This window comes from Hyperoodon ampullatus (assembly GCF_949752795.1).
Source record: "Hyperoodon ampullatus genome assembly, chromosome: 4".
Taxonomy (NCBI): Eukaryota; Metazoa; Chordata; class Mammalia; order Artiodactyla; family Ziphiidae; genus Hyperoodon; species Hyperoodon ampullatus.
This window is the reverse complement of record NC_136917.1, coordinates 149984899-150004202: the sequence shown is the minus strand read 5'-3', so window position 1 is coordinate 150004202 and position 19304 is coordinate 149984899. Positions and strand designations below refer to the sequence as shown.

At 41.6% G+C, this 19304-nt stretch overlaps 1 protein-coding gene across 1 annotated transcript in view; it reads right to left on the bottom strand.

The window, feature by feature from the left end:
- The window catches only part of DROSHA (drosha ribonuclease III), a gene marked incomplete at its 5' end in the record, with an annotated part of 122339 nt that extends 104969 nt beyond the window's left edge, over positions 1–17370 (bottom strand). The window contains 5 exons of the mRNA XM_079704044.1: positions 1602–1756; positions 3537–3678; positions 6726–6957; positions 12013–12105; positions 16544–17370. Of these exons, the coding sequence (XP_079560170.1) occupies positions 1602–1756; positions 3537–3678; positions 6726–6957; positions 12013–12105; positions 16544–17370 (1449 nt within the window). The remainder of the gene's footprint in view (positions 1–1601; positions 1757–3536; positions 3679–6725; positions 6958–12012; positions 12106–16543) is intronic.
- Between the last annotated feature and the right edge of the window lie 1934 nt (positions 17371–19304).

Here is a 19304-nt window from a genome sequence, read left to right as displayed (position 1 = left end):
AATTCCCTCAAAAGTCACAACACATCTGTAATGCTGGGCACAACTTGTTGTGATGAAAAGTGTGGAAAAATCACTTAGTGCTCACTTAAGGAGAAGTGAGATAGACATCATACATTCCTGCCTTTTACCAGGGTCTGGGCCCCAGTGCAGAAGAGCCCTTTATAAGGCTCAACTGTACAGAGGACGCAAAACCATACAGTAAACACAATGTTGAGACTGTACAGAAGGCCCTGGTAAATCTCTGACAGGAATAAGAACCCACAGAAACCAAGGAATAGGCTTCTTGATATGAACACATACAGGGTAAGGGGAGTGACTGATGGACACAGGAGTTCCCTTAGGGGACACAAAAATGCTCTAAAATTAGATTGCGGTGATGGTTGCACATATTCCTGTGAATATACATAAAAACACTGAAATGTACATTTTAATTGTGTGAATTGTATGGTATGTGAATTATAACTCACTAAAGCTGTTTAAAGAGATCATATACATGATTAATATATCAAAGTAACATTTCAAAATTCACTGACAATTTGCAAACATTTCTGCTCAATTCTCAGAGAGCAGTTCTCAGAGAAAGTACACTTCTGTCAGGCATTCTAACTACATTGATTCTATCAAGAAAAAAAAATTAGATAGCTGTCATCTAATAAGAACCAGGAGAAGAGCATTCAAAATAATAGAGAATGGTATGAATTTATTTATAAAACATAAATTTTAAATTATCTTTTTATAGGGATATGTTTTATTATGCTTGATAACTTCATATGCATTAAAGATACTATTTTTGTATGGACTGCATATTTGCAAAATACAAATCTTTTATAGATACTATTAATATTTTGTATTATGTATTAGTTCATAATAAAATAGTAAGCAAAAATAAAAATGGTATGTCCAGCCATGATGTAATTAGCTCAAACATGCTTATTAACAAGGAAGAGAAGTTATAAGACATTGTGACTACTACCAACTAGGAAATATGGAGTCTTACAGGACCTGGGACACTGTTTACTGTACGGCTGCAAGATAACTTCCAGATGAACTGCTTTTTTTTTTTTTTTTTGCGGTACACGGGCCTCTCACTGTTGTGGCCTCTCCTGTTGCGGAGCACAGGCTCCGGACGCGCAGGCTCAGCGGCCATGGCTCCCGGGCCCAGACGCTCCGCGGCATATGGGATCTTCCCGGACCGGGGCACGAACCCATGTCCCCTGCATCGGCAGGCGGACCCTCAACCACTGAGCCACCAGGGAAGCCCCAGATGAACTGCTTTTAGAAAGAACTACAAGTGCTCTCTCCCTAACCCACCACTCGTCTCCTTCCATTTACTGAAAGTTTAATGAGGCAGCACCATCATCCTGCTCCCCAACACAGGATTTACAAACATCATCAAACATGATTCAAGGAACACTTGCTCTGGTGCTTATGCTTTGGAGCTGAACTCAGAAGCTGAAAAGAAATAAGCTGTGAAGAATGACACCCAACCCTGAGTAAAATTCAGTTTCAGTGCCAGCTAACATGTATCTTCTTAGCCTGGAGTCATAAATGTGATGTGTGCGTCCGCAACCTTCACAGCAAGAACATAAAAGCCTGCGTACCTGGCCTGGGTCATTGTACCAAAGTTCATCGTGAAGTCGGTCAGGATGGGCCTTTTTGCGTTTGATTTCTGCAATGACGTCGAAAACTTCCGAGTCTGAGCTGCTAGAACAGGTGCTGTCCTCATCGGACTCACATTCGGATTCACTGGAACTCTCTAGAGTGGTGAGGGGAAAACATGGAGAGAAGCTGAAGCAATCTGCAAGCTGGTTCTACCTGGAGACTGACTTTCTAAAGACCCAAACCTCTAAATACAAGGAGAGCTGTTTATCTTCCAGCAAATATTCGAGTGCCTACTCCATACTAGAACTCTGCTAAGCAAGCCCATGAAAAATAATAGAGTCCATAATCCTAAGTCACAGTCTAGTGGGGGGAGCAAAGAATCAAATATTTTTACAAAGAAAGACTTGATGAACAATGCCAGAGAAAATGCAAACCATGGCAGCAGTACGAAGTTTAACATTCAGAAAAGTGCAGTGAATCCACACTGGTCCGGAAAGGTCACTGAGGATTTCCTAGAAGGGGTACACGCGACCCAGGCAGAGTGGGGGTGGGGTTAGGCTGATGAGGCGGAAAGGAACACAGATGGGGCACCGCAGGCAAAAGCACAGAGGCGAGAGCATGGGTGGACTCTGGCTGGAGCAAAGGCCTCACAGAAAAAACCTGGAAGTGAGGGGCTCAAACGTCATGAATACCAGGCTCTGAACGTCAGACTGAAGATTGTAAATGTTTTTCTCTCGATGGTAGCAACAGAAGATTTTAGTCTTTGGAAATGACTGGATAAAAACAGACCAAGAATTATGCTAATGAAACAAGCCTGCCACAAAAAGACAAATATGGTGTGATTCTCCTTATACGAGGTACCTAGAGTAGTCAAATTCATAGAGACAGAAAGTAGAATGGTGGCTGCCAGGGGCTGGGGGAGGGAGGATTGGGGAGTTGTTCCTTAATGTGGGTAGAGTGTCAGTTTAGTAAGATGAAAAGAGCTCTGGAGGTTGTTTGCACAACAATGTGAAGGTACTTAACACTACTGAGCCGTACATTCAAAAATGGTTAAATGGTACATCTTATGTGTCTTATGTACATGTTGTAAGTATTTTACCACACTTAAAAAAAAAAAGAGACCTAGAACTTTGACTAATCCTACAAGAGATTAACGTAGTACAGCATAGTGATAAGGAACCCTTACATGGTTGTATTTTCGAGTGGACTGTGTGAGATGGATGCTGTCATCCCTCTTTTACAGATGAGAAAAGTAAGGCACAGAGAGATTAAATCACTTGCCCGAGATCACACTTTTCAAGTAGTGGAGCAAGGATTCAAACCCAGGCCAGCTGGTTCAGTCAGTGCTTTTCCCCACCATGGACACTGCCTCTCAGCGAGGGAGACATAACAAAGGTAGGCAGATCAGAGTCAGAGAACACGCAGGAAAAGGCATGCTGAATGTCTTGTCTGCGAACAGACAAGACATCACCATATAAGAAAGTTATGGAAACTTTGTGAAGAGAGAGAAACCTTCCAACAGAGCTGGGCTATAGCTGGAGTTTCCTCATCAAACCAGGAGCACCCTGGCAGTGGGGAGGGCCACAGGGAATGCCTGCCCATCAAAGGCACGAGGCACGGGAACAGGCTGCTGCTTTTGATGGGAGGCTGGACTATGGTCCTTTCTGATTAAGACAAGACGATTCTACAGGAGACACAACTGTCAGCACACCTTGCAAATGAGATCTCTTATGTATTCTACTGAACGTAACTAAGGAAAAATAAGATCAGAAAGAAGAAAGTTTCATTGCTATGTATTTGCTGACTGCAATCAAGGGGAACCAAACGGGCAAGAGGAAATTTCAATCTGGGACTCTCAAGGACACATCCCAAAAGCTCAGGATTAAGCAATAATAAAAGAGCACAGGACCTCGGTCTAGTGCCTTCTGACTCACCTAAATCTTCATCTAGCTTCGTCTTGGGAGGCTCCCATGGGGGTCTGGCAGCTTTGGCCTTCTCTTGCCTGCTCCCCAACTCTTCCTCAAATTTGTCATATAAGTCGCGGAGCCTACTCGTTCCAACCACCGTAGAATCTCCCTTTGAAAAATAAAGGATCAATATTAGGAACTTTATTAATAATAGTCATAACAAAGAGACAATAAGAGCTCACCAGTGACCAAAGATTTGTACTAGCAAAGTGTCATTTTTCAACCCTTGATTTAATAAACATTTAAAAACAAAATGCCCAGTGCTGGCAATGATGCTCTGAATCACATACACACATTTACGGTTGACAAAGTCCTCAGCAAAATGCACATTGCCAACATTCAGAAACATCAGAAAAGTTTATCTATGCCCTTTTGATATAACAACAACAACAAAATCATAAACCCCTGAGAATTCATGGCACCTGACACCCTGCTGGGGAACATATACTCCTCCCCTACTGAAAGCCACTGATAGTCTATATCCCACATTAATCCAATGACCGCCACAAACACATGCACCCCATAAACACAGGGACACACACTCCACAAACACAAGGTTCTGCAATGCATTCCTAGAGGAAGTGTTCCACTTTTCCCCACTCTCCTCCCAGGTTGAAAATCACTTTAAATGTCCACACTCTTTGACTTAGTAATTTTCAAAATGTACCTTTCAGACATAAAATGAATATTAAATCATAAAATCTGCAGTTATCCCAAAAGGAGGTAACTGCTCTTCCTCAGCCCCAGCTCATTACTGACACTGGCGATGCTGGGATAGCTCTGACATCCTTACCATCTCTCTGCCCCAACGTTGCACAAACCCAAAGGCCAATATTGGGCTTCTGGTTTATGAGCCTTCCTTCTACACTGGAGTTTTAATACACCCACAAAAAGGTGAGGGGGAAAAATATAGCTCTGCCTGTTTAAATGCTCTGAACCTCAGTGCCTCCAACTTTGTTATTTCAATAATAATAACACCCATGGCAGCCATTCTGCCATTCCTCCTTGCTTACAGAACCATGACTCCCTTCAGATTTGGGGCAGAAAACTCGTGATCTCAGAAGGCAGGCTGAGCCACAGTCCCCCTACCCTAAAATGCTTCTGTCCTAATCCCTGGAAAATGAACACATTACCTTACATGGCAGAAAGGACTTTGCAGATGTGATTAAGGCTACAGAATTTGAGATGGGATAATGTGGGTGGGCCCAACCTAATATGAGCCTTTAAAAGCGGAGAACCTCTCCCAACAGGAGTCAGAGATGCAATGGAAAAAGAGGCAGGAGATATTCAAAGCACAAGAAGGACTCGACCCGCTGGCTGCTGGCTTTGAAGATGAAGGAAGGGGTCCACGGGCCAAGGAATGCACATGGCCTCTAGAAGCTGGAAACAGCCCTTACCTGCCAGCCAGCAAGGAAACAAGGACCTCCATCCTACAGCCACAAGAACTGAACTCTGCCAACAACCTGAATAGGCAAGAAAACAGGCTCCCTCCAGAAAGGAATGAAACCCTGCTGGTACCTCAATTTAGCCAGTGAGACCCAAGTTTGACTTCTGACCTACAGAACTGTGAGGTAATAAATGTGTATTGTTTTAAGTCTGTGGAAATTGGTTACAGAAGAGATGGAAAACGAATCCATGGGGAGAACACACGACACAGTTCTGGGCAAAGGGATGGAAGAAAAGATCCCCAGGCACCCGAGGCTCCACCCAACACTGCCCTCTGCATCTGTGTCTGGACAGAGGTGTGTAAAGACGTGATGCCTGGAGCTGCTGCAGGCATCCTGAAACCGTGGTGGACCCTCCAGAGGACAGCAATGCCAACCTAGGACCCTGCCATTGCTGATCCACTAAATGCACACTGGCCACCACCTCCCTCCAGATAGCTTGTTGAGAAAAATAAACCCAGCAAGTTTAAGTCACGATTAGTCAAGTATTCTTATTTACAGCAACATTCTGAAGTAATAGATGCCTTCTTTCCAGGGATGTTTTAAGGATTAAATGAGATAATCTGAGATTCATGGAGTAAAGTTTCGGCACCAAACGGTGCTCGGTATGTGAGCTTCTCCCTCCCTGTATCACGTGAACTGTGACTTAAAACCCTGCTTTACTTTATCAAGTAAAATATCATGCCACCAGGAAAGATTTCTCAAACCCTGTTTTCAAAGGCAAGGGAGTCTCCTCTCTAGTTCCCCATAGATAAGGGCCCAGTCCAAGTCAAAGCTATATTTACAAAATTCCAGACAACTGCTATGCTCTCTTATCTACCCCACGCACTAAACCCAACATCTCCAAGCTCTTCTGTCCTAAATCTGTAGATAGCAATTCCTTCACTCATTCATTTAATCAATGAACATTACTATATGTCCATCCCATGGCAAATACACCTAAATTAATGGGATAGAGGCATGACACCTATTGGGAGAAAGAAAGAGAAGAAAGAAAGGTGACAGAAAATAAAATGGAGATGGAAGAAAGAAAAGAAGTGAGCATATGGAGGTCGTGGGGTCCCCACTTCAATGAGGTGCGGCTGCCGAGCCCCAGGAGCCCCATCTCCCACAGCACGTGTGCTGAGTCTCTCGAGAGCCCACCAAAGGCAACGACACCTGCCACTCCACAAAACCAGCAATGTGCTCGGGAAACTTGCTATGGCTACCTTTGGTCAAGGATAGACTTGTAAGAGACAAACTCAATTCTCCCTTGCTTCTCATTTTGAGGGGAAAACACACACACACATACACACACAGCTACAGATCACAAAAGGCATAAAGCAGCTATGAGTGAGAGCTTACAAAATCACCAGTATTAAGACTAGCAGTGTCATAAAAAATGCAGAATGCAGAGATCCTTTCATTAACCTGCTGCACTCTTGCGTTTGTAAAACAGCTTTGGTCTACAGCAGTGGTTCTCAACCGGAGGGGGCGGGGAGGGGTATTCTGTCACCCCCAGGGGACATGTGGCAACATCAGAGGACAGCTTTGGTTATCATAACGAGGAGAGGGTGCTACTGGCCTCCAGTGCATACAGCCCAGAGATGCTGCTCTACATCTGACAATGCACAGGGCGGGCCCCGCCACAAGGAATTATCCAGCCCAAGATGCCCATAGTGCCGAGGCTGAGCAGCTCTGGTCCACAGCTTCTCTCCGACTTCAGACCTACCACCTGATCCATGGGGTCACTGGAGTAGTAGCTTTCTGAGTGGGTGCATCGGATCCACACAGGCTTAAGGAGCTCGTCCTCCTCCTCCTCATTTCTGTCGGGCAGCGACTCCTCCGGCTCTCTTTCCTTGACTGAGCTACCGTTCTTCTCTTTGCCGGAGCTCTGGCTGTCACTCCATCTGTCTTTTTCTTCCTCCCAACGAGCTCTCTTCTTCTCCCTACTTGGGGAGCGACTTCAAAAGGGGGCGAAGGACGCTAATTATTAAAAATGTTCATCCATTGTAAAACTGTTCTATTTCACCTCTTTAGTTCATTTTTCACCTAAAAGAAAAACGTCATGGCAAACCACCATACTCATTTTTACTAAACCAGTGACCCCCTGACACCAGTCTGGTGACATCAGAATCACCTGAAGTTATGTGTTTAAAAATACAAATTCCCAGGCCCTACCCCAGATCTACTTACTGATTCACAGTCTCCGGGGGTGGGGCCCAAGAATCTGTATTTTTAATAATCTCCCCAGGTAATTCTGGTGTGCATCCAGCAGGTTCAGAAGCACCCGGCAAACCATAACTCCTGGAAGAGAAAGATATCTGGGAAACATTTGGAACTCTCCACATATATAGACAACCTCAGCACTGAGCATACTAGTTCTGAATCCTCTGCATCCTGCTTTGCCAAGAAAAAAGAAAAAAATCTTCACAAAACATGGTCTCAACTTGGCCATAAATTTAGCCTGAGGACAATAATCCAAGAGTGAACCAGTTATACTATCCCTAAGCGTCTCTCTGGAAGTGCACACTTGGGTATTACTGCTTAATGAACCACCACTTTGCCTAATTCAAACTCCCACAAATACTAACTCAATTAAAAAGGAAAAAAGCAATTCTATCTCCTTGAATCTCTGGGGCATGAAATTTGCAAAGGCCCAGCCTATGGATGTGCTTCGAGGGAAAAACTTATAGGACAGATTTTAAATTAAGCCCAAGAAATTCAGGTGGAACCATAAAGGCCTTGAGAATCCAGCCAAGGAGAGTAACTGCTTTATTAGCGTTGCGCTGGCAACCTGATAATAAGAGTCACTATTATCCAAGAAAGTTTACACGTGGGTCAAAGTCACAAATTAACTTTTTCCATCAACTACCATTCACTCCTGATTTTATGACAGGGTAAGTGTGAGTGTGTATACATCAGGGGGAAAAGGGTGAGTGATTAGAAGGGTTATATATATATTGATTACTTATTAATATAACTTCCAAATATTACAATGTACATCACTAGGTTTATTACCAGAAAAAAAATGTACTGTGAAGTAAAATGTATATATGTTCACTGTAGAAAAATAATAAAACATTAACAAAAACAAGACAAAAATCACCTGTAACACCACTCAGAGATAACCACTAAATTTCACAAATGTGTTAAAAGACATAGATATGTAAACATACAAGTTTTAACAAAAAAGAAACTCTATAGCCTGCTCTCCACAACTCAGTAGTAAATCAGGAACATCATTCTATTTCAATACATCTATATCTGAACCATTTTTAATAAGTTCATATTATTGTTTTATATGTATATTCCATAATTTGACAAATCTGATCAGTCACTTAGGTTGTTACTATTTTTTTTTTTGCCATTGTAAACAATGCTACTGTAAACACACTTGGGTTCTCTGCAGACCTGTCAGATTATTTCATACGCAGAATGTGTACTTTTTTTAAGGCTTCTCTACAGATAGACAGTACCAGTTTAGATTACCATCAAAACCATATGTGATTTCCCATTTCTACACATCTTGTCAACATGATTGTTTTTAATCTTTACCATTCTTATGAAAAGAGTATCTCATTTAATTCGTCACTACTGAAATGACACGTTTCACATTCACTTCTTTTCTGAACATCTGAGTCAATATGCCATGCCAATATTTTTAAAATTAGGATTATAGTCTTTTTTGTTTATTGAAAGTTTTTTATTAAAATAATCACCTGTCTGCTGTCATATGTCAATTCTCTATGTTTCTTAGCTAATTTTGAATTTTCCTGATAATATCATTAGCTAATAATGGCAAATCTTGGCTCCCAGTGGTGTGGTTTTGTTTGTTTGTTTGTTTATTCATTTGTGGTGCTTCCTGAGAGCCTGACACTCTTGTAAGCACCCTGACACACTTAGTCCTTACAAGAATCCTGAGGCAGATATAAACATCCCCTAGAGAGGAAACAATTAGAAATTATATCACTCGCCCACTATCACACAGCTAATAAGTGGTAGTTAAATGCTAATATGATTGTTTGACACAGACGTTTTGACATGTACTAAAAATCCCACCAAATGTTTATTATTATCATCAAGAAACACAGGCAGAAGACATGTCACCCCATCCCCTTAGGCAGGTATCTTGAATAATGGATGGTCAGGGTTGTCTATTGTGAACAACAATTAGTATTCTTTTTTTTTTTCTTTCTTTCTTTCTTTTTTTTTTTTTAACACTTTGAGAGGGACATTTCAAAACAGAGCAAAACATCTTTTTTTAGGTAGGTGTCTCAGGAATTTCAAATTTCAAAATCCAAACTCGAAATTGTTTTTTAACAATACGCTATATTACAACTATGACAACTCTCCCTCCTTTACAGGATTTACATCTGTAATTTTTATTTTCTCATCTACTGCATTAGTTAGACTCACAGAATCCAAGTCTCTGCCTTCTCCACAAGCTACTGGGCATGGGGAAGAAACCAGGAGACCGAAGAGCTTTCTAGCACACTGCATTAAAAACCATCAACCTCAGATGGGTCCTCAATGATTTCCACCAACACGGTATCTTGACTTGTTTCCTGTCCTCATCCCCTCCTTCTCCTCCTCCTCAGGCCCTTTCTCACTGAACAAACTCTTCCTAGCTGACCTCATCTAATCCATGGCATTTAGTATTTCCAGCTAGGATCTCTTTTCCGAACCTTGCACCTCTGTGTCCAAATAACTACCACACAATTCCATCTGGTTGTCTCACAGATTCTCAAATCCCACTTGCCCCGAATTGAACTCTTCCTTTACCTGTTTCTTAGTGTTCCCAGCCCTCCAAGGGGAACACCAGACCTCGGTGATGACTGCTGCCGCCTCTTCCTCACGATCAGTTATCAAGTCCTTCCGCCTCCCTCATCGATCTCTCAATTACCTCTACCTTTCCCCATCGCCACTGTCACTGCACCAGTCTAGGCACAATCATTTCTTGTGTGGATTACTAACAAAAGCCTTCTAAACTCATTTCCCTACCTCCAGGCTTGATCCTCTGAGACCATTTCTCCATGCTGCAACCTTCACACCCGCTCTCTCTCTTCTCCTACCATCCCCCTTCCCTCATGCATTCCTACTCATACTCTAGGTATCAGTAAAATGTCAATTTCTCTGTGATTACCCTAAACTGAGTTATCGACTGCTGTGTTCCCAGAGCAACAGTAATTGCTCTACGAAAAGCACTTCTCACAGTACCTAACTTTCTTATTCCTGAAAAGTGGGGACTGGTATTAATGACTATATCACCGCACCAGTACGATACCTGGGACACACAAGGATGCAAAGTTTTTCGTTTGCTTGTTGATTTAGCTATGCATCAGGTGACAGTGGTAGGCAATTGGGCTCCCTTGTCTTTTTTTCTAATGTGTATGAGAAGGTCTATAAGGTTTCAACGTTGAATTTGGCTCTTCTGAGATGGTATCAATCATGTTCGTCACGAGATAATGCTCTCCATCATGTTAAAGAAGTCTGCTTATACTCGAGGTTTCCCAGTTTCTACTCATACATGGATGTGACTTTATTTTAAATATCTAATAGGCAGGTACTGAGATAACCCCACAGATTCTGACACAAAGGATTACAGTTACAAATCTCCTAATACTAACCTATCTTCCCATGCAATCTTGGAATAAGCTCTCAATTATTTTAACACACAACTGAAAACAACTTGCTAATATACTAATCAGTATTTTCATATCCCTATTCATAAGAGATTGTTTTGTGGTTTCTTTTCATTGATTAGCTTTTGCCATTTGGATTCTCCTGGTATCACAGCATGAGCTGAGCTTTCCTTCCATCTTCATCAGTGTTCTAAAATAGTTTAAAACTTTTTTGAAAGTGGCACAAATTCACCTTCAACTTTTTTCCACGGTTATCAGCCTATTAAAATTTTCTGCTTCTTGTGTAAGGTTTGTAATTTTTGTTTTCATAGAAAACAACCCATCACATCCAAGTTTTTAAATCTCTCAAATAAAATATCTGTACTTATACCAACATACAATAATTTTTAAACCTCCTTCATTCCTATAATAATACTTTCTTATATAAGATATAATATATAATATAATAATTCTTATAATATATAGTATAATAATTCTTTCTTATACTTAATGGAATGTATGTTTTTGTCTTCCTGATTTGCCACTTTTTAAATTGTACGGCCTTTCAAAGAAATCTTGCTATTTACAAATATTATTATAGTACTTCAGTTCTATTTTCTATTTCATTAATTTCTTTTATCTTTAAATCCCTTTTTCTGCTTTTCTTATACTCTATCAATTTCTAGAGTCAAGTGATCAGATAATAATTGTATATATAGTTACCATTTATTTGGCACTAGTGGGCCCAGTTCTAAGTGTTTTACGTGTATTATCTCAGTGACCCCTCACCACTCAATAAGGCAAGTATAACTGTCCTTATTTTAGACAAAGCCACTGAGGCTTAAAAAAAGTTAGATTACTTTGCTCAATAACAAAGTTGGGAAAACTAATAATTGACCCCAAATCTGTCAGATCCTAGAGTACTGTTTTTAATTACCATTATATGAGACATGAATTTTACTTCTCGATATAGAATTGGTTATATCCTGCAAGTTTTGATTTGCAGCAATCTCAATGTCATTTTTCCAAATAAGGTGTGACTGCAGTTTTGCTCTTTTTTTTTGAAACAAGTAAATTTAAGAGCATAATTATGAATTTTCAAAGTTTTTCTTAAAAAACCTTGAATTATTAATGTATAGTTTTATAGCAATTGAGGTCAGAAAGTGGCCCATATAATTTCTAACTTTTGGAAATGTATCAAGATTTTCCTTGTTCATTCTCAATACATCTTGAAAGTAAAGGTTTTTAAGTAATTGGCTACTTTAACTTTTCACAGGGCTCTTTGGACAGACTCTCGGGCTACTCTTAAGACCTGGCTGATACTTTGCACAAGCACAAAATATGAATTCCAGGAGATAATCCTATGACTTCTACCAGTGTCAACTCCTTGCTTACCTTCCAGATCTCTTATACTCTTTTTTGTAGGACCTTTCCAGAGATGGTGATCTTCGGCTGTCCCGGTGCCTGTGTCTCTCCCGTTCCCGCTCTCTTAAAGGAATTAATACACAGAGCTGTTTTCAACAGAAAGACTCAAAACACCATCTCTTTTCACTGAATTCACCTTCTAAATAAATGAACCTCACCTCACCTAAGAATTTTGCAGGCGCTATTCACTATGGGAATTTCTATTCATCCTTCATTTATTAGAGGAAAAAGGAGTGTTTCACGTTACAGAAGTTAACTAACTTGGACATTTCTTGCTGTTTTCTTTAAAAAAAAAAGTCATACTTAATACTGAGCAACAAAGGGAATTTTATCATGATCTTCTCTTGAGACCTTCTAACCAGCCAACCTTGATTATTTAACCTAAGAGGAAAACTTCAAAGGATTCAACTGTCTATTGATTTCTAGAACACTCTTAATTTCATCCATCAAATATATGCCAATTAAAGCTTTTACAGTAAAGATTAGGACAAGGGTCTATAATGAAACAGTTCTAAACTCTTATAGGTTATAGGCCTGAGGTATAGTTCTAGAAATCACTAATTGCCATGAGACTCTAAGTCACTTTACCTTTAAATGCTGTCTTCATCTGAAAAAAAAACTCTAAAGGGAGACACTGAGTTTACTCAGTGTAAAACTAGAATGCAGAATTTTGAACCTTCCAATGTGACACCAGAATTTAGTAATAATAATAGTAATAACTTCTGAGTCTATTTAATAAGTACAATGAGATCTGAAACAAAAGTCGGAACTCCAGTGTGTTTATATCAGAAATAAATCTAAGGGAAATAACTACTAGGTCTTAGAATGGGGGGAAAAAATGCTATATTAGTCTGAGTCCAGCATGAAGACTACAAAAATGTCTGAACTCAAAAACATCTCCCTTCCCACCACCAGGCTTCCCTGGCAGTTCAGTGGTTAAGACTCCGTACTTCCACTGCAGGGGGCATGGTTCGATCCCTGGTCTGGGAACTAAGATCCTATATGCCTGCCATGTGTCATGGCCAAAAAAAAAAAAAAATCCCCCAACCTACAGCCAAATAGAAGAAAGGTAAATTCACTGAAATCAAAACTTACACAACTGATAGAGATCTTAGATATTAAAACAAAAAATTTTTTTCACTTAAAAATCAGCCCTCCTCAAGAAAGACTCCTTTGAATAATACTTTTAACATATACTTAAGCCTCAGGTACACACCAGCTGTCCAAAGTAAAGTAGCCAGTGCTTGGAATTCTACATTCTTTACCTGATACACTTCTAAATTTACAGTTTACTTTTAGGCAGTAAATCCCAGCTAGTGAGCAGTACCACGTGACAAAGATATAATGTAATTTGTGCTGGCATGGCTGCTGAAAAAAATAATTGCCTATATTTCCAAATAAAAACTGTATTTAGGGACTTCCTGGTGGTTGGGACTTTGCCTTTCAATGCGGGGGGCACGGGTTCGATCCCTGGTTGGGGAGCTGGGGTCCCACATGCCTTGGGGCCGAAAGGCCAAAACATAAAATGGAAGCAATATTGTAACAAATTCAATAAAGACTCTAAAAATGGTCCACATCAAAAAAAGAAACAAAAAAATTAAAAAAAACCCTCAACTTAAAGGATATTCCTAGTATTCTGTTTGTTTTTTTAACATCTAGGGGATAGAATTTTGCATTCAAGAGTGGCATTTCTGATGATGATTACTACCTCTGAGTGGCTATGAATTGAAAAGACCAGTATGGACATAAGTCACAGTAACACTATATGATAAAGCCATTTAAAGCAAGAAAAACAATGCTTGGGTTATTTTTCCAAAAACTTTTCCCTGTTTGGAAGCATAGTATTAGATACATAATACTAGCTCCCTGATGACTACACATTGTACTCAACAGGACAGCTATGGGTATTACTGTGCTATAACACTACTCATTTGTGGGAAGCCGCTACACTGCACCTTACTGGTTGCATCTGCCACTGCTTCTTTTCCCACTCCCCGGAGGAACCCTGATCTTTCACGACAGCAAATGCATACATCCACTTCTTCACAAACTTCCTCCAGAAATAGTTTGCCCTAAAAGGATCTTGTAATTGTTATTCAACCAGATTTCAGAGGAGGAGAAAAAGAGGGAAAATGAAATTTGGAAAAGGACAGATTCACTTACCCCAAGAAGCAAGGGGAGAAGTAGCCAGAGGACAGACTAAAGAATTTGCATAAACTTAACACAACCTAATGCACAAATTTGTGAACTTTTGCTTTTCTCCAATATACTTCTAGAAGTTATACTAGGACTTCAGGTGCCCCATGTTTGTTTCACAGAAGCATTCCATATAAGACAGATGACTGACACGCTACCAAGACCCCAAAAGGAGCTGATTTTAATGTGGCTGTGACACTAAGGCAGCTCCTGGGCAAATATCCCAAGTACAACATTATAAAACAACTCCAAAGTAAATAAAGGCCATTTAGAAAGATGAGCTAACTGCCTAAGGTCCTTCATGGTAAAGGGGTTGCCGTTTAGAATAATGGAGATTAAGGGAAATTCTTTTGGCACTTGATTTCATTTACTGATAGATATCCTCAGTTTACAGGACATCTGTGTTTCTTCAAACAAACACATTAACTCCAAGCTTAAGCCTGGATGGAAGAATTCAGGATTTTACAGCAGAGCCCTAAAAACTACAGCACCCCCAAAACGGAAAAAAAAAATGCCACCTAGAATGCTGAAGTTTGCAGCAAAATGTTTCCCCAGAGACAGGTTTATTAATAATCACTTTGTCTGAAGAAAACTACTAACAAATTCTTTCTGATTTAGATTTTCACCATAAAACTGTAAAATAAACCATCACAGGCCTCTGCCAACTAGTCCATCACAGAATTAAGAACAAAATTGACCAGGGACAGTAAGTCATGCTGAAAAGACTTTTAAAAGTCTACCAACTCGGTCAGCTTTGGCCCACCAGAATCAGTCACCTCTGAAGGAAACATGTTCCTTCCACCTTCCACTGGGCGTCAGGGAGAAACAACAGAGCATTTTCCTTCCAAACCTTCTGAGCACTGGTCACTCTCTTCGGGACTGAGAATGACTGCTACCGTTTACTGGCAAACTGTTCAGTCAGAATCAAGCCCCCAGCCATGAGCACAACATGGGAACTGAGAAGCACACTGATTCCACAGAGGCCAAGACCAGCTCTCCAAAAACCCAAGTAACGGAGTGACCGCTTTGGGAACCTCAAACTTTTCAGCACAGAAGTTGCACAAGACAATGAAGGTACACACACCACAGGAGACAGAAAGAGCAGCACTGTTACCAGCTTGACAACTGGAAAACCTCAAATCTTCATCAATGTAAAGAGTTCACTGAAGGTACAAATAAATATTAGTACAATCGACATCTGTGCATTTTAATTTTTCCATCTAAACCATGGTTGTTAGATTTTTGGTGTGATAGACTCACACTATCTCTTAAGAATCTGCTGTAAGCAACGGATTTACTTATAGAAAAACATACATACACACAGAATTTGCATATAACTTCAGAGCACTTCTAGATGCCCATCTATGAGTGTCTGCTGAAAACCTTATTCTCTTGTATATATAGATATTTGGTCTTTTGAAAAAAAGAAATGTAATCTGGAATGGAATAGTATGTTTTCTTTTTTTTTTTTTAATTTTTAATATTCTGACTTTTAAACAAATTTTATTTTATTTATTTTTGGCTGCGTTGGGTCTTCGTTGCGGCGCGCGGGCTTCTCACTGCGGTAGCCTCTCCCGCTGCAGAGCACGGGCCCCAGGCGCAGGGGACCCAGCAGTTGTGGCCCACGGGCTCCAGAGCGCAGGCCCAGCAGCTGTGGCGCACAGGCCCAGCTGCTCCGCAGCATGTGGGATCCTCCCAAACCGGGGCACGAACCCGCGTTCCCTGCATCGGCAGGCGGACCCTCAACCACTGCGCCACCAGGGAAGCCCGGAATAGTATGTTTTAAATGCAACTTTCTTTAGTATGAATATGTTTCAATGCAACAAAATCAAATTAAAAGCTATTTTGAAAACTGTAACTTTGATAATGTGTATTATTTCATTTTATAAAGAAACAGAGCAAGAAAGCCACAATATATGATAAACTTCCACTTATCCTAAACATCAGAAAGCAAGTTCTGCTTGTTAACTACTTCGATCCCTGACTGATAACATACGCAGATCAACAATTCCAAAAGAACTCACGTGCTGTAACCTGATATGAGGATCATACTGAACATAATTAAATACAACATCCACACAAACAACTACAAGATCTTTTACTAATCATCATTAAAATGTCAACTGTATTATGCAGACTAACTGGCTTACATTCATTGAAATGAATCTATGTTGATACTTTTGGGATGCTTTTCCTTTTATAAACCGAAATGCACAGCTGGACCTTTTTGGTTTGGTTGTTGATCAACAGAAATGGCCTGTGCCGGGGCCTCTGCACTTCATTTAAAAACACACATGTGCTTTACCTGCTCCGCTCGTAGCTCCAGTGGCGGGACGGTGTCCTCCCCCGGTCGTACTCGGCTCTGTAGCGGCTGTCCTGCCTCCTCCTGTCGGGACTTCGGCCTCGCTCCCGCCGGTCCAGGGAACGATGCCTCTCACCCCTCCCGTGACTGTGATCCCGGTGTCTGTGATCATCATAGTGCTTGAGCCTTTCTGGGGACCTCCTCTCACTGGCAGCCTTTGGGAGTGGGTATGGAGGGAGGTGCCTAAAATGAGGGCTACTGCTATTATTAGCACTGGGTGAGAAGGAACTGAGGTTGTTCTGGAAGCTATTAAAACTGGGAGGTGGGAAACTGTGGTGCGAGTATCCCGGAGGGTACTGGTAATTGACCTGCTGAGGCACTACAGGAGGAGGCGGGGGGTGGGGCATGGATGGAGGGGGCATCAGGAAGGGGAAAGTGCCCTGTCCAGGAGGTGCTCCAGGCACTGGGGGGTTATTGGGACAGGGCATCGGAGGCGGCATGGGAGGGAAACAGGGAGGCACGGGAAAGGAGGGCCTCATCTGGTGGCTGGGGAAGGGGGGCCGGATCGGGCAGGGGGGAAGGGGCCCTTGTGCTGACGGAGGCATGGGTGGAGGGAAGGGCACGAAGTCTGGTCGTGGAGGCAGAAAACTGGGAGCTGGAGCGCTGGAGAACGTGGCGGAAGGCGCGCTCGGAGGTTCGTATTGGTATTGCACGGGAGGCTGCTGAGGGTGAAGCAGTCTCAGATTTTGGGGCCTGAAGGCTGGTGCTGAGGGTCTGGATCCATGTCCTCCTCGCCCTCGGGGACACCCTCGTCCTGGGTGGAATGACATTCTATGACTTTGTTGGAGGAAAGAAAAAGATAAAAGAAAAACTCACTATATAAACAGGGTTTTACAAATGCCTGACCATCCCTTAGGCCACTGCCATATCCCACCCATCTAATACTGAGTTCTCTGTAATAGCGGAACCTCCTCATGGCCAATAAACTCCTCTTCCCCAGTCTCAGCCATCCAACCCACTGCCATGGTCAGTCCCTGGTCCTTGTCACTCCCCAAAGCCGCTCCACCTCCAGCATGACAAAGTCACATCCCAGTGTTCAACCATCTGCTATGACCTCCCCATGTCATCTCGTCCACACACCCCACGTCTCTACATCTGCACCAGCATCTCCCTGTCTACACGTTCCTCCGCACTCAGCACAGACTCACAAATTCAACCTAACACATCCTGAAAGGAATTCAGGATCCTTCCCCTTCAAGACACCACCACCTGCTCCTTTTTTAGTGTTTCCTGTCTCAATAGATGAGACCATTTACTGGTCCTCAAGTCATATATACCAGGGGTTACCTGACAACTTCTCCCTTATCCCCTCTAGTTAAAAATTTATTTTCAAATGTCTATCATTTCTGCTTCATAAATACTTCTTGAGTGCATCCATTTCACACCACTGTCTCCTGCCTGGCTACTACAATAACACCCTTGCAGGCCTTTCTACAGCCACTGTCACCACCCCAAGGGTTTTGTTAGGTTCCCTGCTCTCACACATTCTGTGCTTCTTCTTGGCAGGTCGTACAATGATTACAGGTCACCAACTCATTACCTCATCCCACCTTTAATGTCTGCGGGCACCTCAGAACTGCCAGGGCCATCAGGGCAGGCCATGTACATGGCCCACATGAACACACTCTCCCTCTCCTCACATATCTAAATCATACCCACCCTCAATCGCCCAGTGCCAGTGTTTGCTTCTCCCTGTTCTCCCAAAACGGCTGCCATTACTGTCATACCACTCACCATGTACTGCCTTGCATGGTGACGTATTATCTGAATATGTCACATCTTCCACAGAGAATATAAGCTCTAGAAGACAGAAAGAATAAATAGACATAAAAATGATTCCCAAACTGCTAATGCTAGAAAACATTTCTACAATTATCTTAACACTGATTTTGCATCTTCCAATGCAGTTCGCATACTAACAAACTTAAGAGCATGCTGAACTGAATTAAAGTTTACAGCTAACTTTTTAGATATCCTTAATACTTGTCTTGCTGACTCAAAATAATCAGTAGCTTAAAAGACTGGAAACTTAGGCATACTCTATCTCCGTTTTGCTAAAAGACTGGGAGAAAAAAATCATTTCTATTCTCCCACTCCACCCTCCAGTTTACTTCACAATGAGACCAGCATTCAAATTCAAACTTAACTATAATCTTGTCAACACAACAATTTCCCTTGATTCTCATTCTCAGCTCTTTCCACTGAAGAATGTTACCAACAGGAACGGCTTTCCAAATACTTAGGCTTCAGCAAACTGCTTTAAAAACCCAAATAAATATTAACTGCAAAAAGCTTTAATGCAGAAGCATCTTCCTTCTAACTAAAAGCTTTACCAATAGGCTTAAGGTAGATTTTCAAATGGCTCATGAAAATAGTTTCAGATTATTTAGCTGTATCAATCACTGTGCTTAATAAAAAGGAGATAGCAAGTAATATCTGATTAATGATGATTATTCAGTTCAAGGCCCTCATGATAGACCTAGGACCTAGACAGCCCATCTTGCCACCACAGGCTACTCAGGGCCCACAGAATCGAGTTCAAACCACACGCATGGCATTTAAGGCCCTCTGCAATCTGGTCCCAACTTCTTCCAGGCTAATTCTCCATTAACCTCCCCATGAAGTGCCTATCACCCCAGATTTTCCCAATTGCCTAACATACAAAGTACTATCACCCCGCTTGTTCTTTGCTCCTGCTCTTCTA